At 50.9% G+C, this 23965-nt stretch overlaps 8 protein-coding genes and 1 non-coding gene across 9 annotated transcripts; 6 read left to right on the top strand and 3 right to left on the bottom strand.

Moving 5' to 3' along the window:
• The first annotated feature begins 264 nt into the window (after positions 1 to 264).
• BO83DRAFT_415782 (ESCRT-II subunit protein SNF8) lies at positions 265 to 1502 on the top strand. The gene is made up of 2 exons (XM_025534659.1): positions 265 to 788; positions 856 to 1502. Exons 1-2 carry the CDS (start codon positions 313 to 315, stop codon positions 1166 to 1168), a joined length of 789 nt encoding a protein of 262 aa, XP_025390287.1. The 5' UTR covers positions 265 to 312; the 3' UTR covers positions 1169 to 1502.
• Positions 1503 to 1527: 25 nt separating this feature from the next.
• On the bottom strand, positions 1528 to 4637 carry nip1 (translation initiation factor eIF3 core subunit c). The gene is made up of 2 exons (XM_025529247.1): positions 4164 to 4637; positions 1528 to 4074 (listed from the first exon to the last, which is right to left on the bottom strand). Exons 1-2 carry the CDS (start codon positions 4501 to 4503, stop codon positions 1817 to 1819), a joined length of 2598 nt encoding a protein of 865 aa, XP_025390286.1. The 5' UTR covers positions 4504 to 4637; the 3' UTR covers positions 1528 to 1816.
• Positions 4638 to 5644: 1007 nt separating this feature from the next.
• Positions 5645 to 9047, bottom strand: BO83DRAFT_228453 (putative protein kinase Yak1). The gene is made up of 8 exons (XM_025526877.1): positions 8351 to 9047; positions 8013 to 8284; positions 7758 to 7957; positions 7534 to 7693; positions 7215 to 7474; positions 7038 to 7157; positions 6604 to 6962; positions 5645 to 6551 (listed from the first exon to the last, which is right to left on the bottom strand). Exons 1-8 carry the CDS (start codon positions 8901 to 8903, stop codon positions 5788 to 5790), a joined length of 2688 nt encoding a protein of 895 aa, XP_025390285.1. The 5' UTR covers positions 8904 to 9047; the 3' UTR covers positions 5645 to 5787.
• Positions 9048 to 10799: 1752 nt separating this feature from the next.
• BO83DRAFT_406923 (DNA-dependent ATPase RAD26) lies at positions 10800 to 15070 on the top strand. Its single transcript, XM_025533916.1, has 3 exons — positions 10800 to 11405; positions 11461 to 11534; positions 11591 to 15070. The coding sequence occupies exons 1-3, from the start codon at positions 11169 to 11171 to the stop codon at positions 14949 to 14951; spliced, it is 3672 nt and encodes a 1223-aa protein (XP_025390284.1). The 5' UTR covers positions 10800 to 11168; the 3' UTR covers positions 14952 to 15070.
• Positions 15071 to 16608: 1538 nt separating this feature from the next.
• BO83DRAFT_376878 (uncharacterized protein) lies at positions 16609 to 17999 on the top strand (the record flags this gene model as incomplete). The annotated part of the gene is made up of 2 exons (XM_025530843.1): positions 16609 to 17320; positions 17404 to 17999. Coding segments are annotated over exons 1-2 (413 nt in total), but the record flags the coding sequence as incomplete, so codon positions are not given.
• Positions 18000 to 18533: 534 nt separating this feature from the next.
• On the top strand, positions 18534 to 20409 carry BO83DRAFT_376877 (uncharacterized protein). Its single transcript, XM_025530842.1, has 3 exons — positions 18534 to 19120; positions 19195 to 19800; positions 19849 to 20409. The coding sequence occupies exons 1-3, from the start codon at positions 19015 to 19017 to the stop codon at positions 19983 to 19985; spliced, it is 849 nt and encodes a 282-aa protein (XP_025390282.1). The 5' UTR covers positions 18534 to 19014; the 3' UTR covers positions 19986 to 20409.
• Positions 20410 to 21398: 989 nt separating this feature from the next.
• Positions 21399 to 22106, top strand: BO83DRAFT_228322 (uncharacterized protein). Its single transcript, XM_025526876.1, has one exon. It carries the CDS (start codon positions 21539 to 21541, stop codon positions 21917 to 21919), a length of 381 nt encoding a protein of 126 aa, XP_025390281.1. The 5' UTR covers positions 21399 to 21538; the 3' UTR covers positions 21920 to 22106.
• Positions 22107 to 22128: 22 nt separating this feature from the next.
• On the bottom strand, positions 22129 to 23266 carry BO83DRAFT_397315 (RNA polymerase II mediator complex subunit MED27 domain-containing protein; the record flags this gene model as incomplete). Its single annotated transcript, XM_025533184.1, has 3 exons — positions 22129 to 22293; positions 22366 to 23022; positions 23075 to 23266. 3 exons carry the CDS (start codon positions 23264 to 23266, stop codon positions 22129 to 22131), a joined length of 1014 nt encoding a protein of 337 aa, XP_025390280.1.
• Positions 23267 to 23739: 473 nt separating this feature from the next.
• BO83DRAFT_t107 lies at positions 23740 to 23812 on the top strand. The gene has a single exon. It is a non-coding gene; the product is annotated as a tRNA-Lys (tRNA).
• Positions 23813 to 23965: the final 153 nt, after the last annotated feature.

The following is a 23965-nucleotide window of genomic DNA, read 5'->3' as shown; positions in this document are numbered from 1 at the left end:
GAGTTGGGCGATTGGCGAAGGCTGTCGTACTGGAAGAAGATCAAAAGGAAGAAAAAAGCCGCTGCGAATCGAGAAAAATGGGTTGTGTGGGTGGATACCCCCGCTAAGCCGCATACGGCTAGCCGCACTGACCAGCCCATTTGTTCCTTTTGGAATTATTCCAGCCCTTATCGCTATCAGGGTATCCGCTGGTCAGGTGATAGTTACTGATAAGAGCCAGTGGCAGTATGACAGCATCTATCTGGCGCTCTCGTGGTTACCCCACGCGCTCCGATAATTGAACCCTCCTCAAGAAGCAGACACTTGATCGCCATGGCTACTCGTCGAGGAGTTGGTCTTGGCGCATTCGCCAATCGCACTCAAGCCAGCCAGTCATTTGCGAATCATGGCGCCAACCTACGCTCCTCGCATCTCTCCTCTCTACAGACGCAACTGTCCGTATTCCAGTCATTGCTCCACACCTTCGCGCTAGAACACAGCTCCACGATCAAGTCGAACCCGACGTTTAGAGCGGAGTTTGCCCGCATGTGCAATGCTATTGGAGTCGATCCCCTTGCAGCCAGCAATGTCAAAGGAAAGAATGCGCGCAAAGGGCTAGGGGAGATTGGCAGCTTCTGGACACAGATCATGGGCGGGGACATGAACGACTTCTACTTTGAGGTAGCTGTTAGAGTGGTGGAACTTTGTCGCGCTACCCGGAGCGAAAACGGCGGGTTAATAGGTGTTGAGGAGTGTCGGAAACGAGTAGGCAAGGGCAAGGCTATTGGTAGTGGACTGGAGGTTACGGAGTACGTACTCACTCACCCTTTGCTCGAGCCATAACGAGTGGCACAGTAGCTGACATGCGTTATGCAGTGACGATGTTCTCCGAGCTGTCAAGAGTTTGGAACCGTTGGGCTCTGGATTCTCGATTGTACATGTCGGCAGCAAGCAATATATTCGATCGATTCCCAAAGAGCTAAACACCGATCAGGCTACAGTCCTCGAAGCTATTCAGGTCCTTGGCTATGTAAGCATCTCTATGCTTCAAGCGAATCTGAATTGGGAGAAGGCTCGGGCACAGACCGTCATTGATGATCTACTGGCGGATGGCCTTGTCTGGCTAGATGCCCAAGCGGAGGAAAACGAGTATTGGTCACCTCAAAACCTGCTTGATGACAGTGGATGAGCATACTTTGTTGAAGGCTACTACTCTTTGATATCATGATATATTCAGTGACAATCTTGGGCGTTGGGGCTGGCGCAAGTGTCCAGCAGGTACTGGATGCAAGGAGATATATACTAATCGTTGCTCTTGTCTGGGAACATACTAAGAATGGAAGGGACATGCAGAGTTCCAAAATGAAATGGCTTTCTTCCGAGGCTGCTATGGATTCCTCTTTGTCATGTTAAATATATCATACTCAAGCCTGCTGAGAATCGTGACTGGTGGACTATAAGAGGGTGCCAAAGCCACCACCCTAGCGTATCTTTGTTCTACTTGATTTCAGAGCATCTACGACCTGTACATATAAGTAAAGTGTTAGCGTGCATTGATTTTCAACCTTTGATACACAATCTAGACTTTTCAGGCTCTGTATGTCCATCGTTCATTCCAAACGTGATATTCATCTGCGGAGAGTAAAAATACGGTATGCATGACAGTAGGAGAACTCTAAGTAGAAAGGGCTAGAGTGGCCCAACGGGAAAGAAAAAGTTGAAGAAAAAAGGAACCATGATGGGTAAGAGCACACATGGAATCATACGCAGTTTAAATTCCAAGAAAAGGGAGCATTAGAACCATGAAAAAAGAAATCAATGCCATTAGAAATCATTTTTATGCCTTGATCGCTCCGCCCAATGCACCACCGCCAAACTGCTGTCCACCAGGCCGACGCCCTTGTTGGCCACCAGGGAATCTGGGACCACCACGGGCTTGGCCAGCACCTCGAGGACCACGGCCACCACGGGCGCCGGCGCCCTGATCGCGCTGGAAGGCGTTGGCCATGCCTTGCGTACGCTGCTCGAGAGTCTTCTCGTTGGACTCCAGAAGGTTCATCGACTTGTCGGCGAGGGTAACGATCTGGGACTGGAGACGGGACAGCTCAACACCCTTGCGGAAAACAATGGCGTCGTTGACCTGGTCGAGAGCAGCGGCCAGTTCCTCGTGAGAGATCATACGGCTGATGATAGCGGCGATCTTCTTCTCGGGGAGCTCGAACATGGTAGACAGGGTGGAGATGGAGAGGCTGTCGTAGAAGGGGGCGTAGGTGAAGAGGTAAGTGCGGAGACCCTCCTCCTGGATCTGCTGGGACAGCATCTCCTTGACCTTGTCGGGCTGGGGCATCAGATCCCAGATCTTGATCGAGTTGAGCATCTCAGCGGCCTTCTTCCAGTCACCAGCGGCGAGGAACTTGGCACTCATGATGACACCATCACGGGTGTTCTCAGCGGGACCAGTGAAGACCTGGCGCTCGTTGTAGTCCAGCATACGACGGAAGGTCTTGGAGATGACACGACGCTTCATCTCGGGGGAGGAAGAAGTCTGAGCCATCAGAGGAACCTCCAGGAACATGCTCGACGTGAGGTAGATGCACTCGAGGAGCTCCAGGTTGATGTGCATGTGGAAGGGCAGCTGACGCTGACGCTCCAGACGCTCCTGTTCAGGCGAGACGGTGGAGTAGCGCTGGAGGATGATACCCTGAGCCAACAGCTCTTTCTGACGTCCACTGCCGCAGACCTCGGAGAGGGTGTTCTGGGCCTCGTAGATCAGGCCAGCACGGAAGGCACACAGACCGATCTGAACAAGGGTGCGGTTGAAGAGGATTTGGGTGGAAACGTCGAAGTTGGCAATGTTCTCGGTAAGGTGGGACATGAGCATCAGGTCACGAGAGCGGTAGTACTGGTCGTGCAGAGCAAGGAAGTAGATCTGGCACAGCATGGCACGAGCACGGATGATACCGTCGCTGTGCTTGAACAGGTAGCTGCAAAGGGTCTGCACAAGGTTGGTCACATCGCCGGTGTTGCCACGAGGAGTGATGTTGGTGTCCAGCTCGGAGGGAAGGACCTTCCAGGTACCCTCCTCCAGGATCGTGACGACCTGGGAAGGCTTGAAGTAGATGTGCTCCAGTCTCCTCATGACCACGCGGTTAAGGCTGTCCTGGCGGGGATCGGTCTTCTCGGACTGAGTAAGACCCTCAACGTAGGCCTGGGTGCGGACAAGGTTGGCGTACAGCTGCTTCTCGTCACCCAGACGGTCGATGTACTCGGCAGTGTGGGGGTCGATGTGCTGCAGGGAACGGGTGAGCTCATCATCCAGTCTCTCGACATACGAGACGATGCTGCCGGGGATGTGAAGGACCTCGCCGGGGGCGGGGGTGGGCTGCTTCTCATCATCCTCCCACTCCTCAGCACCCTCGGTCACGACATAGGTGCGGTTGTTCTCGAGAACGGACAGAAGGGTAGCGAACTCCTGCTCGGCGAATTTCCACTGATCGACGGCCATGTAGTTGCTGGTGGAGGAAGAGGTGAGATCGAAGCGGGTGGAGATCATGGTCAAGTAGATGCGGATACGCTGGTAAGGGGTCTGAGCAACCTCCAGCAGCTTCTCCATCGTGCGGATCTGCTCCAGACGGTCGGTGTTCTTCTTTCCGCGGGACTCAACGATAACACGGAGGTGCTTCAGGATGCTCTCGGGGGTGTACTGGAGGGTCTTGCCGCCACGGCCGACGGTTGCGAAACCATCGTCATCACCGGCGGTGGAAAGAACAGGGGCTTCGATACGCTCGATCTTGGTCAGGCGAGGGGCGGCGGCGACGGGACGGGCCACTTCCTCCTTGGCTTCCATGAAGCCATCCTTGTTCTGCCTGTACTTGTCGATCTGAACGGCGTAGTCCTTGTTGTTCTTCTTGATACGCTGCTTAACGGCGTTGAATCCCTTGGCGTTGCTGGCGTTCATCTTCTTGTTGCTCGACTTCTGCTTCGAGATGGTCTCGTTGACGAAATCCTCCAGGTCCGCAACAGTCTTGACGTAGATCTTGGGGGTGGGGCCAGACTGGACAATCTTGACGATTTGACGGTTCAGCTTGTCGAACTCTAGAAAACGGATGTTAGTATGAAAAACCCATCCTTCCCTCCGCTGCCGATTCCGTAATTCCATCCTCTGATATCAGGGCCAAACGCACCTGTCGAGATGACCGCCCAATCGCTGATCTTCTCGGCATTTTCGATCAACTTGACGGTGTTTTCGAGTTCCTCCAACCGCTTGTCCTTGGCACTCTTGACAATAGTTACTCGTTCCTCATCTTCGCTCTCTTCGCTTTCGGAGACATTCTTCATGAAACGGTTCGCACCGGTCTTGCCGGCATCCTCGTCATCGGACGAGGACTCCTCCTCCTCCTCAGTCTCCTCCTCGCTGGACTCCTCCTCGGACTGCTCCTCCTCCTCGCGATCACTGTAGAGCTCCTCCTCGTCAGAGGAGCTGGACTCGCTGTCGCTACCGCCACCGTAGAAGAAACGCGACATGTTTGCGGATATTATTCAAACGCTGGAGATCGGGAAAGTCGCGGAAATCGAGGAACGCCGGTCTCAGTCGTCGCCGGGGGGATAACACGCAGGTTGGTAAGGCGGATCGGGCTGGTTCTTTTGCCTGGCAGGAAAATCCGTTGTGAGGGTTCCGAGCCGCAGAGGTTGGGCGGCGCGAGTCACACACGAAATTTAAGCGAGGCGGCGCCTAACCACAACAGGCAGGCGGCCAGCCTCCGGGACGCGGATGCCTTTGTTCTTTTTCCCCTCTCAACTCCAGATCTCAATGGATTTAGTTTTATTTACTTTCACTAATGGGACCCTGCCAGATCAAGATCCACGGCCTACATACATTGCGGAGATTCGGGCGCAGAGGCCAGACGAAACTATAGCGTTCTCCCGGCTTATTGGAGTTCCACCACGCTTCCCGTGTTCGATTTGTCGCCTTCGTTCACTTCACCCGCCAATCTACTACTACCACACCACACCCACTCCCCCCCGTGGGGAAGAGAAAATGAGCAAGCAGCCTAGTTTTCCAGCCCATCTAAACTCGGGCCTCATATAACTCATATTTTACTATCCAAGTTACAGTCATGTTGCTCTTTGAATCGTGCAAAAAGGGACGGAACTAACAAAAAGGACATGTCTTGCATAGCACATAACAGGTGGGATCTCCGTGCAAATATTTGGGTAGAAGGAAATGAAAATTCAAGAATCAACATAAATCACCTCTTTCCGAGTACTCCTGGCTATGCCGAAAACAGCCACATACAGGAACCTAGGAGAATTGACAGGGGAAAAGGAGTAAATGAGGGATGAGCATTGGGAAGCACTGCAGCGCTCAACTATGGGAAAAGGAGCACCTGTCCACCGTAGCGTGCTGCTGTAGCTTGACGAGCAGGCCATCCGTGTTCGCCGCCACGGCGGAGGTCTGAAGTTTAAAAATATCCCTTGGGAACTTATGCTGCCTGTCACGTAGGGGACTTTTATCTGTCCCATGCCTAACAACAAGGCGAACCGGCTGTCACAGGACTTTCATGGAGACAGAACTCACACGTACCAAGGACCTATTCAGGTCTCGAGGAAAGCTGATGGTAATGAGCTTAAAACCAAGCAGGCTCTCAAATACCAGGAAGGAGGCCATTTGAATGTAGCCCTGCGTCTAGCTTCTGGCGATGGACGCGTAAAGGAGCACACATTTGCCTATACAGAAGAGAAAATGGCTTGTCCGTCAGGCCGATGAACATCCATGTGCCATCGGCCTGTTCCTGGGTATGCATGCTCTCAATGCCACTGGTTTTGGCCCATAAAGCCTTCGCCTCCCAATACCCCATCCTCAAGGGTTCGAATGAAGTCGCGGTTTCTCGTACCGCCCGTACGGCTTCCTCGTCGCCTCTGACCAGCGGAGTTGGGGTCGACATATCCATCTGGAGGTGGTGGATAATATGCCGGACTAGGCTGTAACCGAATAGGTGCATTGGGATCGAGGTGGCTGGCCACGCGCTGGATTGTTGGCGGGATACCTCCCCCCTGAGGGTCCATGGTAGATGCCCGTTGCCGCCCAGCCCTTGTCGTTGCTTGCGCGTAGAGGCTCTGGGATGGCGCGTACTGTGCTTGGGGCACTTGGCCGGGTATGAGATTCATCTGATGACCGTAGGCCGGTGGCTGAGTAGGGTAGGGCGGAGGGGCACCTTGCTGGTGACCAGTGAACATTCCATTGTACATTGGCGGCGGCTGGGCATGCGTGGGTGTGTGGAACTGATTCAACTGCATAGCGTAGGCATTCTGTGCGGCTGACTGGGCGTGGGCTGCTTGTGCGGCCCTCTGCTTGCTGGCAGCTTCTGCCTGCTGCTGCTGTTGAATTCCAGGAGCAACAGTCTTGTTCAGCGATGAGTACTTCAGGTTCATCGGAGGCATGAAAGGCCCCGTGAACTTCTGTTGCGTGATAAAAGGATGCAGTTTGGCCTGTTGGGGCGACCAACGTTCAAGGGGATTGATGGCCAACAAGCCACGAACGAAGTCAATGAAAGCTACCCGGTTGTTCAATTCTAATGATAATGGTTAGCAGATGTATGTATGGGCGTATCGAATATAACCTACCTCGTTCAATCTCTGCTTGTTTCATATTCTTTCTCGGCATCGGGTAGCTGCGGATGATTTCTTCCAGGGTCGACGCTTGGAAGTACTTTTTGCTTGGCTGCTCTTTCGTGTTGTGCTCCCGAGAGTATTGCTCTAGACTCTTAAGGCGATATGTCTTGCGACCAAACTCGTCCTGAGTCTTCTCGAAGAATTCACCTGACTGCTTGCCCATCTCCAGCATCCATGTTGGCGGCAGGCCGAGCATTTCCACAATGCGGCAGACTTGGTTGTATTCCGAAGAACCAGGGAAGAGCGGCAACCCTAGAAATAACTCGACGACAATGCAACCGAGAGACCACATGTCTATCGCGGATGAGTAGCTAAAGGTGTGTTAGTTTAGCCGTGCATAGTGAAAGGAATGACATGTCGAGGCCGGGCCTCAGGGATGCGCGTACGGTAAGCCAAGAAGGACCTCTGGTGAGCGGTAGAACCTAGACTGGATATAGGTATAGACTGTCTGTCGCTCGTCACAGGCTGACCCAAAGTCGATGACTTTGATGATGGGGCTCTCGAGACTGCAATGGAGTAAAGTTAGCATAGCAAACTCGAAGGTGTTTGGAAGGGTTGCTGACTTCTTTAGTAGAATATTTTCCGGCTTCAGATCGCAGTGAATCAAGTGTGCCTTATTCAAAAGGCTCAATGCATTCAGAAGTTGCTGAGCAAATACGCGTACTAACGTCGTGCTCAAGCCCCGGAACTGGTTCTGCTTGATCAATTCGTAAAGATTGACGCTCAACAGTTCGAACACCAAGCACAAGTGCTGTCGGTGGATGAAAGTGTCCTTCAAGCGGAGCAAGTGGTGGTCGTCATTTTTATCGTATCTGCTGTTGAGCTGCGATGGTTGTGAGAAATGGTGCGATAAATTCGACCCGCGGAGGTAGGGACGCTTACCAAGTCCAAGACCGACACCTCCATCATACTTTGGTTGAAATACGCAGTCTTGTTCTTGATGACCTTGACAGCTACAACCTCCCCGGTTTTTAGATTTTGGCACTTGACGACTTGACCGAAGGTTCCTTGGCCCAGCACATCAAGGATGAGGTAACGGTTCCTAAACGTGATTAGCTTTGAACCCAGAGAAACTTCAGTGGAGCACGCTTTAGGGCTAGACGTACTTGTGACCGGCTTCCTCACTGCCCAATATGTCGTTAACATAGAGAATGTAGTCACTATCCTCATTATCGTAACCATCGTTTTTCACGCCTTTACTGGGCTTGGTAAGGACACGCCTCGGGTTCCGGGACGATTCATAGTTGAAGCCCGGGTTGCATATTCGATAAGTGGCGGGGAGATGTGTTGTTAACGCTTGCAGAGGCTGTACACATGTTAGCAAATGCCTATCCCGCAGCCTTTGATTTCCGTGTGCTTACGCTGATGAAACCACCATCAGGATTGGCGCGTCTGTAAGGTGGCTGCGCATTCGTGCGTGGTTGAAGTTCCTGGATGGACTTGATCTTCTGGAACTTCGGAACAGGGCCTCGGCCTGGCTGCTGGCTTCCACCGGATATAGACGCAGGGCGCGGTGACCTTCCATCTTGTGCAAATGCGGCGTTGAGCTGCGAGCCCGCCGATGGCGGATAGTACTGATCAGGGCTCATGTCGGTAGGCTGAAGCGGGGGGAGTCTAGGGGGACGTGACGCGGCTGTCGGGAGATGCGTTAGCTGTTATACTTTCAAAATCTGAATACCTCGCAAGCGTTGATACTCACAGGGTGGTGATTGGAACGCCTGAGGAGGCGAGGCGTAGGTTGAACCTCTTGTCGGCGACCGCCGTGGTTGATTCGGCCCGGGCGGGAAAGCATACGAGTTATGCGATTTCCCAGGACTCGCATTGAACGACATGGAAGGAGACAAGGCATTCATAGGAGAGTACCTGCGAGCAGCTGATGACTCTTCGCTTGGGAAGTATTGTGATGACGGTCGGCTATGATGGGTCGGTCTTGTCGTGTACTTGGCCCGGTTGTACGGATCCGCATCCTCCATCGTGGTGTCCGCATCGGTGACATAATCCCGACTACGTGGCGTCGCAGCGGGAGACGAAGCCATCGAGACAGTTCTGGAATTCGCACCGATCGAAGATGGTTTGGCGGTGGTGCCAGGAGACTGGAAGGGTTCGTAGGTGTAGCCCACCGGCGGCTGCGAGTGCTGTGGCTGGGCGCCGTATTTTGAGGCTAGCTGTTGTGGATTAGACGTCAACCCGTTGTTGAACTGCGCGGGATGCCCCATTAAGGGATCCTGGTATGCCTGCCACTGGGAATCCATGGCTTCCTCCTCCCGTATAGCGGCGTCTCGTGAAGGTCAAGTGGGAGATCAGATCAGATCGGACATATGATGATCATTTATCAGTGTCGACAGCGCACATGCACCACGATCGGGGGTTAGATAGTAGCAGCGGGGACGGCAGACGCACGTAGCGCAATCAGGCGGAGACGACGCGGGACACCGGGAAGTGGTGGTGCAAATCGAAAATCGGAGGGGAGACGACACGGAGGAATTGAAGCTAAATTCGAGTTGCGTCGAACCTCATTATTTGAACAGCAGGCTGTTCTAATGATGAGGGTTCAGAAGGGGCGAGAGGGGAGGGAGGCGGCCAGTAGACGGACGGAGTGGGCGGTCGCAATCCACAATGACGGGTGCGACGCAGCAGCCAATATCGATGCGGCGGCTGACACGCGAAGGGGGTTTGGTTGGTTAGGTTTGGGGGAAAGGACGGCGACTGAACCAACTAACTGTTGGAATCCCCAAGGGAAGGATGGGAATCCAGACAGCAAGTTATACAGTCGAGGAGTAGATATGGGTAAGGGGGGGGGGCGGAAATCTGGAAGCAAGTCCAGACGATGGGCACTGAGTGAAACTAGTGCGGAGGGGGGGGGAAAGGGAAGAAGAGAGGGAAGAGAGGGTAAGTTGATTTCAGTTCGTGGAGGTGGAGATACCCTCTGACTCTGACTGACTGTGAGTGAGCACTGAGCAGCAGCGAGATCCGACGGCGGGCCTCAGGCTGCCGTTGGGTTGGGGCGTTTGTTTTGCAAATGGAATGGTGCCGGGAAAGAGCCACCCACGGACCAACCTGATACTACTCTTTTTTTTTTTTTTTTTTCCCTTCGCTGGATACTGACTGTTCTAATGGCTGATCTCACGACTTTGGGGTGGACCCCTCTTTCATCTCCACGACTCCCCTCTCTGCAAGACAAGTGTGAGTGAATGTGAGGGTCTGAGTGTACGTGCGTGCAGGCAGATTGGTAGGGATCTTGTCGATAGATGATGAATCGACTGCCAGCAAATCGAGGCCACCCCGGTTTCCAAAAGGCAAATGAAAGGGAGGAACACAGACAGACACACAACAAGCCAGAGAATGGAAAGACCAATGCAGTTAAATACTAGCTAGCATTCCCATCTAGCCACCGTCCAGGGTTAGAACCAACATTAATTGTGGCCTACATCAAGGTGTAACTAGGCAATTAAATAATCATGGCGACTAGACTATTTGATGTCTGTCTGAGGTCTGAGTCTTTTTGCCTGCCTCGCGACCAACCTCTTGGACGACGATCTGCCTTTATTCGGAAATATCCGCTGCCCCCTTGGGCATTCAAGTCCAACGGCACTGTTTTGGTATAGCTCGCTATACGAGCAGACTTAATACAACAATGCCTTTTCCTGCTGTTATTTATTTGGGGGGAAGGATGACCTGGGCCAGAGACGGTTGCTAATGCCATCCATGACTGGTGATTGTAATTGTCTCGAGTTCTGTACTACGGTTCCCTCTGCGTCATGGCCGTTTGCAGAAGCGGTTGCCAACCCTCATAGCATTTTGATTTGCACTTGTTCCAGGCCCAACAACATACGGAACCAAAAGCAGGCAGTATATTCCATTCCTCCTCATAATGAAAGATTGGCACCGGAGGACATACCCGAAGCTCAAGGGAATTTCAGTAAGGTGATGACACTAACATCGTCATCTGAGTGAGGTGTGTGAGGTGGACTGAGGCAACACACGGGCCCCAACCAGTCCCGGTGACGTGGGAGGCTACGTGGTGGATGACTAACCGCTCATGGGCTAGGCACCAGGGCGGTGAGTCACAGGCTGCCGTCGGTGAAATCTTTCTGCCGGCTCTATGGTTATCGTCGCGGTCCTTGTAGACATGGTCCGGCGCGGACCATCACCAATCCCATCCAGTCTTCGGAGATTCAAATCTCTTTACTCTCACTTTCTCGCAGTCGGGCTGACACGTCCAGAGCCTGTGCGTGTTAAGTAGCTTTTTGCGCTATAGACTGGCTCTCATTAATCGGTATTGGTTAAATCGAACCCTGCCAGACTTACTTCGAACTACACATCGGTGACGCCACTTGCTGCAATGACCCTGGTATCATCTTTTTCATGACCAACTATAAAAACACATAACTCTTACTTCTCCTTAAGAACGACCATAAACTACGGCCACATATTAAGTTAGTGGAAAATAAAGAGACGATCGTGAAAATCATCAGACTTGGTAATCGCGCTGTTCATCTAGAAATTCACACAGGACCATGGATGACGCAAATGTGAACGATGTGGATGTCGCTGCGTCCAAAAATGGCTCGGATGCCGAAATTAAAAGGGAAGAACAGCTGGAACATCATGCAATCTCGGCATCGGATCCACCTGAATCTGAAGCAGCTTTAGCCCAAGGGCATTCGGCAAACGCCGATGAAGCAAGTCGATTACGTGAATTGCAGGCCGATGTTCGTGATCAGGATGATCTCGAAAGGGACATTTCTCGTCAGGTACATTTTACTGGTCAATAACCAAATGAGCTGAGAATGCTGACGACTATGTTAGGCCGACAAGTTGCTCATGGAGCAGGCTGATGAACGGGATAGCAAGAGATTAGAGAAAACCACACTAGAGAAACAGTATGTTTTTGATAATGCTGAGATGTATGTGTGAAGCTTACACTGAATGATGACAGGAAGCTCGAGAGCCAAATCTTGAAATTGCATCAACGTTTGTCGCAGCCAGTTGGCACATCTGCGAGAGTCCGTATCAGAAATGAGATTGAGAAGCTGGAAAGCCGCAATGCGGCATTGGCAACTGACCTTACCGAAATTCAGCAAAGAATGGACGAAAGGCATCAAGGACAAGAAGCTGGTTCTCAGACCACCGGGACTGGCCGCATGCCTAATGAGTCGCGCCGGGACTATCTCATTCGAACGGGAAAGATTACGCCATTTTCCAACATGAGCTCAGGGCCAAACCATGGTCCTCTTGCCAGTCTTCAGGATGCCTTGATTGATGCAGAGGACGAACGCGATGAAAGGGAAGCATTGCAGCAGGTGAAAAACCGGTCAACTGTTTCACATCGTAATCTCGTACGACCTGGGTTCGGGTTCGACGAGACTCCCGAATCCAGCATAGTGGATGAAGCGCCTACCTCTCAAGCAAGTAAGCGCCGAAAGATAGACCGCGAGTCTCATGATGACGAACAGGAAGATCTTGAACAAGACACCAAGGTATCCTTCGAAGATAATTTTGATGATCAGGATGAATCTGCTAGCTATGTTGAATCTGAAAGGCAGTGGTCTGGATCGGAAGATGAAGAAGAATTTCTACCTGAAGAGAAGCCAAAACGTACGGCAAAGCCGGTAAAGGCTCCAAAGTCTTCAGGTGATGTTGAAGATTTCAGCGGGATGGATGATGGAAATGAACAGCTCTATCAAACTAGGCTTCAATATTGGGTCAGTCGAAGGGCTGCTGCTAGGAAAAGAGCGCTTGAAGCTCGTACTGCAAGCCATGGACCCGAAGAGGTTGCTGCTGGAGACACTGTGGATGTGGTGGATCATGATGAACAGGAAGAATGGTTCATGCCTCATCCGACAGTTGCAGATATGCCTTATGACAATGGCTACCGAATACCCGGTGATATACATCCCCTTTTGTTTGATTATCAGAAGACCGGAGTACAGTGGTTATGGGAGTTACAACAACAGCAAGTAGGTGGCATCATCGGCGATGAGATGGGTCTTGGCAAGACTATTCAAGTCATATCTTTCCTTGCTGGTCTCCATTACAGCAAAAAGTTGACGAGGCCGGTCATTGTCGTATGTCCTGCCACGGTCATGAAGCAGTGGGTGAATGAGTTCCACCGTTGGTGGCCTCCTTTTCGAGTATCCATCCTGCACACGTCCGGTAGTGGAATGGTCAACATTCGCAATGAGAGCAGTAGAGAAGATGCTCTTCTGTCTCAGTCATGGAACTCCTCGAGTTCCCGTGGCATGCCCAGTGGCTTGAAAGCAGCAAGGAAGGTCGTCAAGCGTGTAGTAGAAGAAGGGCATGTACTGGTCACTACTTATTCGGGCCTACAGACCTATGCTTCTCTCGTGATCCCGATTGAATGGGGCTGCGCTGTTCTGGATGAAGGGCACAAGATTCGGAATCCGAACACCTCCATTACTATCCATTGCAAGGAACTCCGAACACCCCATCGCATTATCCTATCCGGTACCCCGATGCAGAACAATCTTACCGAGCTCTGGTCTTTGTTCGATTTTGTCTTTCCAATGCGTCTGGGGACTCTGGTGAACTTCAGGAATCAATTTGAGTTCCCCATCCGCCAGGGTGGGTACGCAAATGCATCTAATTTGCAAGTCCAGACGGCTGCCAAATGTGCCGAGACCCTCAAGGATGCTATTAGTCCCTACCTTTTGCAGCGGTTCAAGATCGACGTTGCGGCGGATCTGCCTAAGAAGAGTGAGCAAGTGCTGTTCTGCAAGTTGACAAAGCCTCAGCGACAAGCATATGAGGCGTTCCTGGGCTCCGAGGAGATGAAATCCATCCTCAACGGGCGTCGACAAGTCTTATTCGGTGTCGATATATTACGAAAGATTTGCAACCATCCCGATCTACAAAACCATAAGCTGATGTCCTCGACGGCAGGATATGGTGGCGGATCAAAGTCTGGCAAAATGCAGGTCGTCAAGTCGCTGCTGGAGCTATGGAAGGATACCGGGCACAAGACTCTGCTGTTCACACAGCATCGAATCATGCTTGATATCCTGGAGAAGTTTGTGAACTCACTTTCCGGATTCAACTACCGTCGAATGGATGGCACTACGCCCATTCAGCACCGGCAAGCTATGGTGGACGAATTCAACAATGACCCAAGCCTACATGTTTTTCTACTTACCACTAAGGTTGGTGGGCTAGGTGTGAATCTAACGGGTGCTGATCGGGTTATCATATACGATCCCGATTGGAATCCCTCGACCGATGTGCAGGCGCGGGAGCGGGCCTGGAGACTAGGACAAAAGCGCGACGTCACCGTCTACCGACTTATGACAGCGGGCACTATAGAAGAGAAGATCTATCATCGCCAGATCTTCAAGCAATTTCTTACGAATAAAATTCTCCGAGATCCCAAGCAACGCCAGACTTTCCAGCTGAGCGATCTCCATGATCTCTTCTCCCTGGGAGACGAAGGGCAAGGTCCCACCGAAACCAGTAAGATCTTCAAAGATGCGGACGTCACATATGAAGACAGTGATGGCGCCTCGCGCAGGTCCAACGCAGCAACCAAATCATCTGCTGCTTCACATAGCGCGCAGGAAGAGAAGAAAGACATCAGCAAGGTCGTTGGCGTGGCCGCAGTCGAAAAATTCCAGGGAGAACCAGAGCAACAGAGCGAGCAGGAGAAGGGCACTCCCGGTGCCAACTCGGAGTCCCGCATCATGGAGGGCATCTTTGCCCGATCCGGGGTCCATTCAGCGCTGGAGCACGACCAAATCGTGAACGGCAAGCGCGTGGTTCGAGCGGACCCCAAGATAATCGAGGCCGAAGCGAAGCGGGTGGCAGCTGAAGCCGCAGAGGAGTTGCGGCGAGCGGGCGAGGCAGCGCGGTCTGTCCCCATTGGCACTCCAACCTGGACGGGCCAGTTCGGCCTGGCTGGGAAACCCGAAGAACAGTTACCCAGTCGACCTGCATTTGGAGGGAGCAGTAGCGCCGCCAGACGAGCAGTAGCCGGACCATCCTCAGCCAGCATCCTGGCGAATCTCTCTGCGCGCACACCGTCCCCGCGCAGCAGCAGCAACAGTCCCGCGCCATCACGCACCCCCAGTGGGGTCGATTTCATTACGATGATTCGAGACTTCATCACAGCCCAGGGCGGGTCAGTGTATACCCAAATGTTGATCGATCATTTCAACCGCTACTGCACCACGCCGCAGCGGTCGGCCGAGTTCAAGGAGATGCTGAAGACAATAGCCGTGCTGGACAAGGGAGGACGAAATGGGCGCGGGAAATGGGCCCTGAAGCCGGAATATGCCAAGCGACGATGATTGCCACATAATCGCATATTGTATACTAGATATGAGATCATGTTAGGCGTTGGGCAACCATGGATGGATAGATTAATTGCTGTTTTGTATACCTCAGGTAAAATAACAATACTAGAAAGACCAAGGATACCCATGTCCCGAAGGGCTGAGAGTCAGTAGTTGAAACAAGCAATTCGCCGATCCAATGCCCCTTCGTGTAATTCTACTATCTATAGTAATCATCATTGTTGTACAGCAGAATGCACTGATCATCAAAAAACCCAAGCAAACGACGTAACCATAATCTCTATGACGTACAACCGTTTATAGACAGACTGATTATTGAGTTCTTTTTCAGCTACAGTAAGTAGTCTAAACGACGTTTCCCACGACCAAAGAAGTAACTTATGCGGATATTATCACCCCGCGGGAAAAGAACGTGATAAACGAACGGGTTCCATGGATAGGGATCGTTCTTTTCTTTCAAGACGGTTCGGTGTGGGTTTGTGTCATGAAAGACAATAGTGTGAACCAGAGAAGGGGAGGGAATGGAACGGGGAGGGGGAATCATGATGTCAGTTACAGAGTAGATCTTGCACGGCGTTGATGGATATGACTTGTCTGGATTTTTGAGGATAGCATAGCCACGGTGTAGTACGGAGTAGGGTTGTTAAGGTGCAGGTACGAAAGTCTACTGTAGACAGTTAGTACTACTTACTTCTTACTAGGACGCTGTAAGTAAGAACGTCTTGAGTTGTTTCAAAACCAATCGGAGTGGTGGTGTGATCGGGAAGTCAAAGTCCACTTTTTTCTGCAGGTTGAAATTTATTATCCAGTTACGTGATGTGATGATGGTCGTGATCGGCTTCAGGGGGAACGCATTGATCATTGTCACTGAATATACTCTACGCATCATAGTACAATTGTTGTCTTTAGTAATGACGACAATTCCATTGTCTACTATTGTGGAAAGAGAAGACGATCCTCCAATCCGCGAGGCATATGACGACAGAATAGATGGATGAATAATGGATAACGGTAGAAAATCCGAGCCGAGGGAGAAGAAAATCTGAGACAAAAAGTCAAACATCTGACTGGGCAGGGATCGGTCGGGCATCGGGCATGGAGAGGAGAGAGAGTGTGTGAAAATCCGATCAGCCGATAGATTAAGATCGACTGCTTACAAGTTTTGAGTAGGATTAGATTAGTAGTAGTCTTGTTGGTGGGTAAAATAAAAATAGAAAGATAATTAGTTAGTCAGTCTGTCTCATGTCAGATCAGCACTGTTGGGATTTGCTGTTAACTTGACATAGTATGGAGGTAAAGGAAATAATAGTACTTACTCCCATCTCTCTATCTCTACTAGTACTACTATGGTATACTGAGTATGTGAAGTGTGTATGCGGGGATAACTCCAGTCTCCTCCCGCCATCCTCGTTCATTCCGTGCCTGTCCAATCAAGCCGTTCTGTTGAATTCGCCGCCCAACCCTGATTGGTCCGGCTCAAGTCCCTCCACCAGCACAGCCAAGAACGGGATCAGCCAATCGGACTGTGGCGACCAGGGCGGCCAGTCCGAGAGTGCAGTGGAGCAGAGGATTTGCCTCCAGTTGTTCCTGCCTCTTTGCCTGCCTCTCATTCTGCCAACTCAAAAGTATTCCTCAGCTTGAGGGAAATCAAGCTCCAACCACCAACCACCAACCGCCCCCTCCACCTGTCGGCATTCGCCCAAGTTTCTATTCTCAGATTCGCGCAAAGTTTTCCCTAGTCTAGTCGGTAGTTTGTCCTGCCCCTGCACTATCCTTGGATCCCCTTCCACTCGTTCCAACTTTCCCGTAAACTGTAGGCATTTTGGCGCCGGTGCACCCGTGTTCCCCCCAACTGCGGCTGTGGGGGAGAATCGTGGTGGCTGTCCGATATAAAGACGCTGGCCATCCCCCTCCATATCAGCCTTCATCTATCACGCACCATCCTCCTCCCTTTCTCCCACATCCACTGTTCTATTTCAGGATCGAACCACGAGCCATATTCTTTCTATTTTAATTCACCAACTTCTTCATCCACCTTCTCTCTCCCACACTATCCACAATGAAGTTCCTTGCCTCTCTTGCCCTGTTGGCGTCTACTGTGGCTGCTGGCCCGGTGCTGTACCCCCGCCAGTCCAGCAACTCCACCCAATCCTTCTACCTCAAGACCTCGGGCGCTACCAATGACGACCACAACAACCTCTACGTTTATGCCTACCACACCGGTGCGGGATTTAATGATGCCGTGCTGACCTCGGACGTCGGAACGGCCAGCCCGGCCTTCCTGAACGGCACCCACACCCAGTTCGACCTGGGCACTTCTTTCCCTTGGGGATTCAAGATGGGCGTCCAGAACAACTATGCAGGTTAGACTTCCTGTTCCTTCCCCTGTTCCATGTTTTGTTTTCTCTTGCCACATGGAAGTTTCGGGAAACTAATTTTTTGGCAGCATGGGAGTCTGTTCAGATCAATGTTGGATACGGCGATGATGACTTCTCCATTGGTTCTGCCGGCCTGGAGTGGTCGGCACAGGATGGCTTCGGAGGCTGGCTAGGTGAGTGACTCTGAACTTATAACCATACAAACTGTCAGAACGTGCCACTAACTGCAGCCATGTAGTGTGCGACTGGTACCACAACGCACCCCAGCTCTTCTACATCTACCGCTATGAGGAGCCCACTATTCCGTCCTCCTGCAGCACTGTCGACCTGACGCCCGAATACACTTCCTAAAGACACGACGTCTAGACCTCGCCACAGTGCCTTAACAGGGGCTCTATGACGAGGGTGGCGTGACTGATGAATCATGAGACCGAAGGATCTGGGAGGATATGCGCCTCTCCCAGCCTGAAAGAGAATGCACACTGTAACAATACGCCTGTTAAATGATCGACCCTTACTAATGTTAATATACTTAATGATGAGTGAGAATGAGTTTTGATGATTGGGGAGGAAGGTGATCTATCTATACGCGAAGCGTGGCATGTTGCATAGTCAGGAATATCTGGTTTAGATAATCTCACGTAAATACATGCATTTATACTATCTACTATCTCTAATCTTCATGATTGACAGGAGTGATAGCTGCAAACCCACAGTAAAAGTAAACTAGATTGATGTACTTCTCATCCGCTCTTCGCTTATCGTAGTGGCCAATAATTGGCAATAGTGGCTGCCGGGATCCGGTTAGTGTCGCAGCTTTGCGGGGACACCAAAGACTGATTTCTACAACAATCCATGACTGTGACTGACTGTATGGGGAATGAACTTGCACCTAGAAAATGAGACGAGATGGATAGCTGATATAGTCAGAGAAGGACAGACCCGGGATGATTCTTTCGCCAAAACTTTATACCTGCGACGAGTGAGGCAAAGGGACTATTCTAAGTGAAACAAAGTTGCTGGCCAGGGCATAAATCATGATCCCCGACCGGGTCAGATGCAGTGGATGCCTCAGGCGTACCGCCAAAAATAGCCGGGTGTCTCACTCCCTGGCCCAATCGGGCAAGGCGCGCCTTCAATGGCTGCTCGTCTGGTCTTTTAGTCTCTCGCCCTCGTCTTTCTTTCTTCCCCCCCTCGGGTCGGACAATGCTTCGCTCGTCTGTCGTTTGTCTCTTCTGACCTTCGCTATCGCTTGATCGGTCGTATCTTTTCATCTATCTGCCACCCCAGGTTCGCTGGAATCAGATCGGTCCCTGTCGCTCGCTTTGTTTACATCTCTCTCCCCCAGACCCTCGTTGGACCCTGCCGAGAATCTATCGGACGATCTGCATGTTTCAGTCCCGCTGGCCTGAAAAAAACACCTCCTCTGCAGCCCGTATCGCTTCATCGCTGGATTTGATCATCGCTTATCGTGCTCGACGGCTCATCTTCGCCATCCTGGTGTAGCTTCGTCTGTTGCTCGTCAGTTCATCGCAGTTACAAATACCCCTGTCGCTTCTGCCGCCGTATACGGGAAAGGGTCCACGTCGATCGGACCCTGAATTTTGCCAAGGGAGTCAACCGACCCCTCTGCCTTTCAGTCAACACAACTGCACAACACTACAATCGGACTTTTCAAGATGCGTTCCATGTCTCGTCTGTTTGTTTTGTGCCTCCTCTTGGTGCTGGGGACGGTAACTTCCGCCTGGCCATGGCCGCCGCATGGCGAATTGTTGCGACGAGCTGGTCAGTCCTACATCCCTTCGCTTTTATCCTACTTTCATCGTGATTCGTGTATGATGTGTTGCTGACCCGCGAAGATACCACCGCAGCTGAGAGCGCAACCACTGGAGCCGCCGCTACCACCGCGAGTGCATCGAAGACCGAGGCAGCGACCAAGACCGCCGCCGCAACAGGAACCGACACCACGGCCACGGCCACCGGCACCAATACCAAGTCAGCTACCGGAACAGGCACTGCTAGCGGCAAGTCCTCTGGCTCTTCTTCGAACAGCACAACGAGTGTTTCTATCAACTCCGCTGCCGGTGCCGGTGGTATCTCCATGCTTATTCCCAGCGCGGATGCCACAACCTACTATAAGATCGGCGATTATGTGACATTGAAATGGAACTACACCTCTTTGACCATCAGCCCAACTGCTGTCAATGTTGTCGCTTCGTGCAGTTTGAACAGCGCCACCTACACCATCTCATCCAACATGACCATGTCGCCCACCGGAGAGGTGGTCTGGGACACCAAGAAGTACCAGGCCAACGCGACTGTCCCGTTGTTGACAGCGTCGTACACGTTGATCGTGTGGGATGCCAGCAAGGGCATCACTGAGACGGCCAGTGCCGGCTATCTCAGCGCTGCTAGCAGCTACACCTTCGGAATGTACAGCTCCCAGCCGTACACTCCGCTCAATGGTATGTTATCTCCTCCGTATATCGTAATCAGTCCGCTAACTTTGACAGGATTTGTCTGCGCTACCTGCAGCGGCGCTTTCTCCGAACTCGAACGGTTAGGAATGAAATTCACCTTTGGCATGTTCGCCATCACCGTTCTGTCCTTCAGCTGGTTCGCCGGTGGCTTCGGTCTCTTCTCCACGTGAGTGTAATCTCCGGATGACGACGACAAAAAGAAACATTTTTATGCATTAGAATGTTGCATTGAGCAAAGCGAATTTCGTTTCAAGTTATGATGACAGCAATCTATCAGCTGGGTTGGATTGGCGTTTGCGAGTTTTTATTTCTGATTTGACATAATGGCTGGGAAGTTCCTCTATATTTTTAACCTTTGTTCACTCCTTTGAAGCGCAGCAATAGCGGGATATCAGTGTAATAGTGTGTGCATGCGGTGATTATGACATGTTGATTGTATCTCCACTTGGCCTGTCTATATTTAATGTTCTCTGCAATTATGGCATGGATGTATGTATACATACTCATCTGGACTGTATCGGATACTTCCTCAAGATTAATCTATACTACCTACTACAGCAGTAAAGTAGAATAGAACGAGCAAATTCATAATGCAACCTTACTGAAAGATAATGTGGTACTAAAACTTATGTATATCCCCCTCCACGGGCACCGAGAATCCATACTATTACTACGTAGTAGTAAATGCTGGAACAATCCACCCTCATCATACTACCACCAACCCAACCAACATGACACCCAACATTGATGCCTGAAAGCGAAGAAGAGAATAACCCGAAAGTATTAGGATACTTACTTCAACGATTCGTACTCAAAAGGAATGTCCCGTAACGGGTTCCCACAGAAGCGGAGTATGAGTATCTCATTCATGCCCTCTAATGAAGATAATACCTATGATATATCGGTTCCCTGTACTACACTCGACGCTTGAAGTCAATTTTGTAAGGATGATATGACATCATTTCTTTTATTCCAACAGATGACTAAACGGATGACTATGATTAGTTAAGTCGTTCATGACATCGATTCAAAATGAGTGTGAGATATATGTATATATATGTATGGAATATCCCGATATCTGGGTTCGTTTTCTATGTACATTATATACGACTACTAGTAGCATGTGGTATCTCACTTAAACATAATACTAACTCTTGTGAAGTAGCTGCATAGTACAGTCTGTACGTATTGCGCCCAATGGAAAGATTCGAAAGATTGATTGATCGAGTCAAGTGGGTAGTGAGACTTATAGATATGATTGATACGGCTCTCGCCGTTTGCTCAAACACCAACACCTACGGTATAGTACTATGCTACTAACTATTCTTGACTTTGGTATACAGTTGCATCCATCAATTGAACTCAGTTGATGTCTCACAAACAAGGTTTCACAAAGTTACAGGAATACGAGATACATGCGGGTCCAATTGTTTGGAAATATAGGAGATAACCTCAATTAATGGATGAGCAAAATTCAAGCACTCAGATGGATCTGCATGGACTGCTGAGAGCATAAATAGAATCTGCTTTTCTCGTTTTTAATGTCGATTTTCGCGTCATTGATAGGTACATCTGATTCTCTGTTCTGAGTCTCTCACATTCGATATTGTCTTTGTGTCTTTGACTAGACTTCAGCTTTCTTTCCCGATCGTTGAGTCACTCTAGTGACACCAATTCCTTATCGACCACCTCGCAAGACCAGTCCAGTCATAAAGCAAACGAAATGTCAAGTTTCTGGAACCCCAACTACAACGCTACCAGCAGTCACAGGAAGAGAAGGTCGAGAAACAAAGGCAAACAGCGAGAGGAGAACACAACAATGCCATTTTTTGGCTCCTCGACGTCAGGACGACGGCAGCGACCGTCATCATCGTCATCGTCATCCTCTAGGTACGAGGAAGAAGACTTAGTCCTGGTCAGACGCAAGGATAGTCCACCGTGGTGGTGGCAGTTGTTGGTGGAAGGGACCTCGGGAGTTACGGTCATGAGAGCTGCCAAGGACGAGCACGGCTCTCGTCGTCGTCCCGGCCGTAGGGTGCTTGAGCCACTTGTTGAGGGGAAAGTGGCCAGTTTTTTCCCGGCAAGGTTGGATGTGGAGGAGTAGGTGTGATGCCAATGCACCTTTGTTTTTCTTTGTGTTGGTTGATTATTCCGAGGAACTTGCACTGATTATACCCGCGATATGCCACCGATGCGGTTGATGAGTCTCGGATCGACTGATATATATTTGAGATGTTGAGGCGTCTTGGAATTGTTGAGCTGGAACATTCCATCGATAATTTTACTTTCTGTGATATTTCCTTTGTTGTCCCTTCACTCGGCACAGCCTTGGTGATAGGCTTCCCAGGTTTGACTCCCCTGTTCTTGGGGAGTAGAAGATGGCTTCCGAATGGTGGGAAGGGTTGCAGTGCTGTCGGTCATCTTGGCGCATTTTGCGCAGGGTGTCTGTTTGATAGTCGAATAGGACGATATCATGTCCTAACATAAAGAAGTCAGTGTTTTCCCCACATAAACCATATCGAGTAACGTAGGAAATAGAGCCAGTCTTACAAGCAAATAAAGCAAATCCCACTGTCGAGGCCTCGCATTCAAGCACTGCGCCACCGCCGTCTCGACCTTCGAAGGCGTCTGACCCCCCGGCGTCCTAGTAAAGACCCGCCAATCAGGAACCCCATTTCCATCCTGACCAGCAATAGCCTCGACCCTGAACACTATCCCAGCCTTGACAAGCACAACAGTAACAGCCGCTTCACTCTGACTAGCCAAGACCCGCACACCAGGCACATTCTTCTGAGCAAAGCCGTCCACAATCGCTCTCCATCCACCCTCAGTAGCCTGGATCTTGGATCGCTCCATCTCCTCATTCGCTTTCTGCTGCTGCTCATTCTGAGCCTGCTCCTCCTCACGGAGATCCGCGAGAATGGTATCATAATCTCGTTCCCACTTCCCCGTGGGCTGCAGCATCACGCCGCCGTTTTCTTTAATTTGCGCGTCGACGCGATCCCAGACTGCTTTCATCTCGGGACTTCTCCACATCGACTGAAACTCTTGCAGCTCGGAGACACCCGCGCGCGCAGCTTGAGCCAGCTGCTCGTACAGCATTTGCGGGGACTTGGGGACGGATCTTCCCGCAGCGGCTTTGGGGTTGACAATGGGTGCCAGGGGCTCCAGAAGGCGCTCGGGAAGTAGAGTGCGTAGTTGATGGATCTGTCAGAAGTGTTAATTGCTGTCGAGCTTGACTGGAAGGAGTAATACTCACCATTGCTTCCATCTTCTGAAGCTTCGCGAGCGAGGAAACAAGTTGCATTTCAGAGTCCCAGGCATCAGGATTGGGGTCAGTGCCACTAGCTGCCCCTGTAGAGGCTTCAGCGCCATTCGAGGGAGGGACCATGGCAGGCACGACCACTGGCTGTCTAGGGAGTGTTTGACCGGGGTTAGGAGCAGATGCCATTTTCACTGTCAGTGAGAATAAGATGGCGATAGTAAATTATAGTAAAGCCAGATGCGAAAATCCAGCGCAATTTATGAAGTGAAGGGAAGTTCCAGCAATCGTCAGCTGATAGGCCAGCACGTGTATCCAGTCCAAGTTAGGTAATTGGCAAGCTGGACTATTGAATGCACGTATGACTAAGAGTAAAGTACGTCTCTTTATGAGTCGTGTGTTTGATCAAATTCTAAGGATCTCAAAATCCAAGAGTCCACTTGACGCAGCAGGTATGGAACTGGAGACAACGTCAACAATGGCGATAGGTTGAATCTCGGTGGAGGGAATTGCGCCGCCGAAATTGGCTGACTCAGCACGCATGCGGATCAGCCACATATTGCATAGCCACGGCAACCTGTGGCTGGAACTAACATGCGCGTACGCCGTAAGGAAAAAGCAAGAATATTATGCATAACTGTAATTTAGCTTTCACCGAACTAGCCCGGCTAGCTCAATCGGTAGAGCGTGAGACTCTTAATCTCAAGGCTGCGGGTTCGAGCCCCGCGTTGGGCTTTCTTTTTTGCTTTTTTTTGCGTCGTGGTGGTGAAGTGATAAGAAAGATGAGTGAGTGGATCTTTGGGGGAGTATTCTATTCGGTAGTCACGGATCCAAATCCCGCTACCATCACAATCTTATCCATTACAAGAAGTTGTCGTTCCTTTCTGA

Source organism: Aspergillus eucalypticola (assembly GCF_003184535.1).
Source record: "Aspergillus eucalypticola CBS 122712 chromosome Unknown BO83scaffold_7, whole genome shotgun sequence".
In the NCBI taxonomy this organism is placed as follows: Eukaryota; Fungi; Ascomycota; class Eurotiomycetes; order Eurotiales; family Aspergillaceae; genus Aspergillus; species Aspergillus eucalypticola.
The sequence above is the reverse complement of the archived record's forward strand: the minus strand, read 5'-3'. Positions and strand labels throughout refer to the sequence as shown.

Coding starts and splice junctions, on each gene's coding strand:
- BO83DRAFT_415782 (XM_025534659.1), top strand. CDS start 313: ATGGCTACTCGTCGAGGAGTTGGTCTTGGCGCATTCGCCAATCGCACT. Junction 789..855: donor AGTGGACTGGAGGTTACGGA/GTACGTACTCAC, acceptor TGCGTTATGCAG/TGACGATGTTCTCCGAGCTG.
- nip1 (XM_025529247.1), bottom strand. CDS start 4,503: ATGTCGCGTTTCTTCTACGGTGGCGGTAGCGACAGCGAGTCCAGCTCC. Junction 4,075..4,163: donor TTGGGCGGTCATCTCGACAG/GTGCGTTTGGCC, acceptor TCCGTTTTCTAG/AGTTCGACAAGCTGAACCGT.
- BO83DRAFT_228453 (XM_025526877.1), bottom strand. CDS start 8,903: ATGGATTCCCAGTGGCAGGCATACCAGGATCCCTTAATGGGGCATCCC. Junction 8,285..8,350: donor GGCGTTCCAATCACCACCCT/GTGAGTATCAAC, acceptor ATCTCCCGACAG/CCGCGTCACGTCCCCCTAGA. Junction 7,958..8,012: donor CTGATGGTGGTTTCATCAGC/GTAAGCACACGG, acceptor ACATGTGTACAG/CCTCTGCAAGCGTTAACAAC.
- BO83DRAFT_406923 (XM_025533916.1), top strand. CDS start 11,169: ATGGATGACGCAAATGTGAACGATGTGGATGTCGCTGCGTCCAAAAAT. Junction 11,406..11,460: donor AAAGGGACATTTCTCGTCAG/GTACATTTTACT, acceptor CGACTATGTTAG/GCCGACAAGTTGCTCATGGA. Junction 11,535..11,590: donor AAAACCACACTAGAGAAACA/GTATGTTTTTGA, acceptor GAATGATGACAG/GAAGCTCGAGAGCCAAATCT.
- BO83DRAFT_376877 (XM_025530842.1), top strand. CDS start 19,015: ATGCGTTCCATGTCTCGTCTGTTTGTTTTGTGCCTCCTCTTGGTGCTG. Junction 19,121..19,194: donor CGAATTGTTGCGACGAGCTG/GTCAGTCCTACA, acceptor TGACCCGCGAAG/ATACCACCGCAGCTGAGAGC. Junction 19,801..19,848: donor GCCGTACACTCCGCTCAATG/GTATGTTATCTC, acceptor TAACTTTGACAG/GATTTGTCTGCGCTACCTGC.
- BO83DRAFT_228322 (XM_025526876.1), top strand. CDS start 21,539: ATGTCAAGTTTCTGGAACCCCAACTACAACGCTACCAGCAGTCACAGG.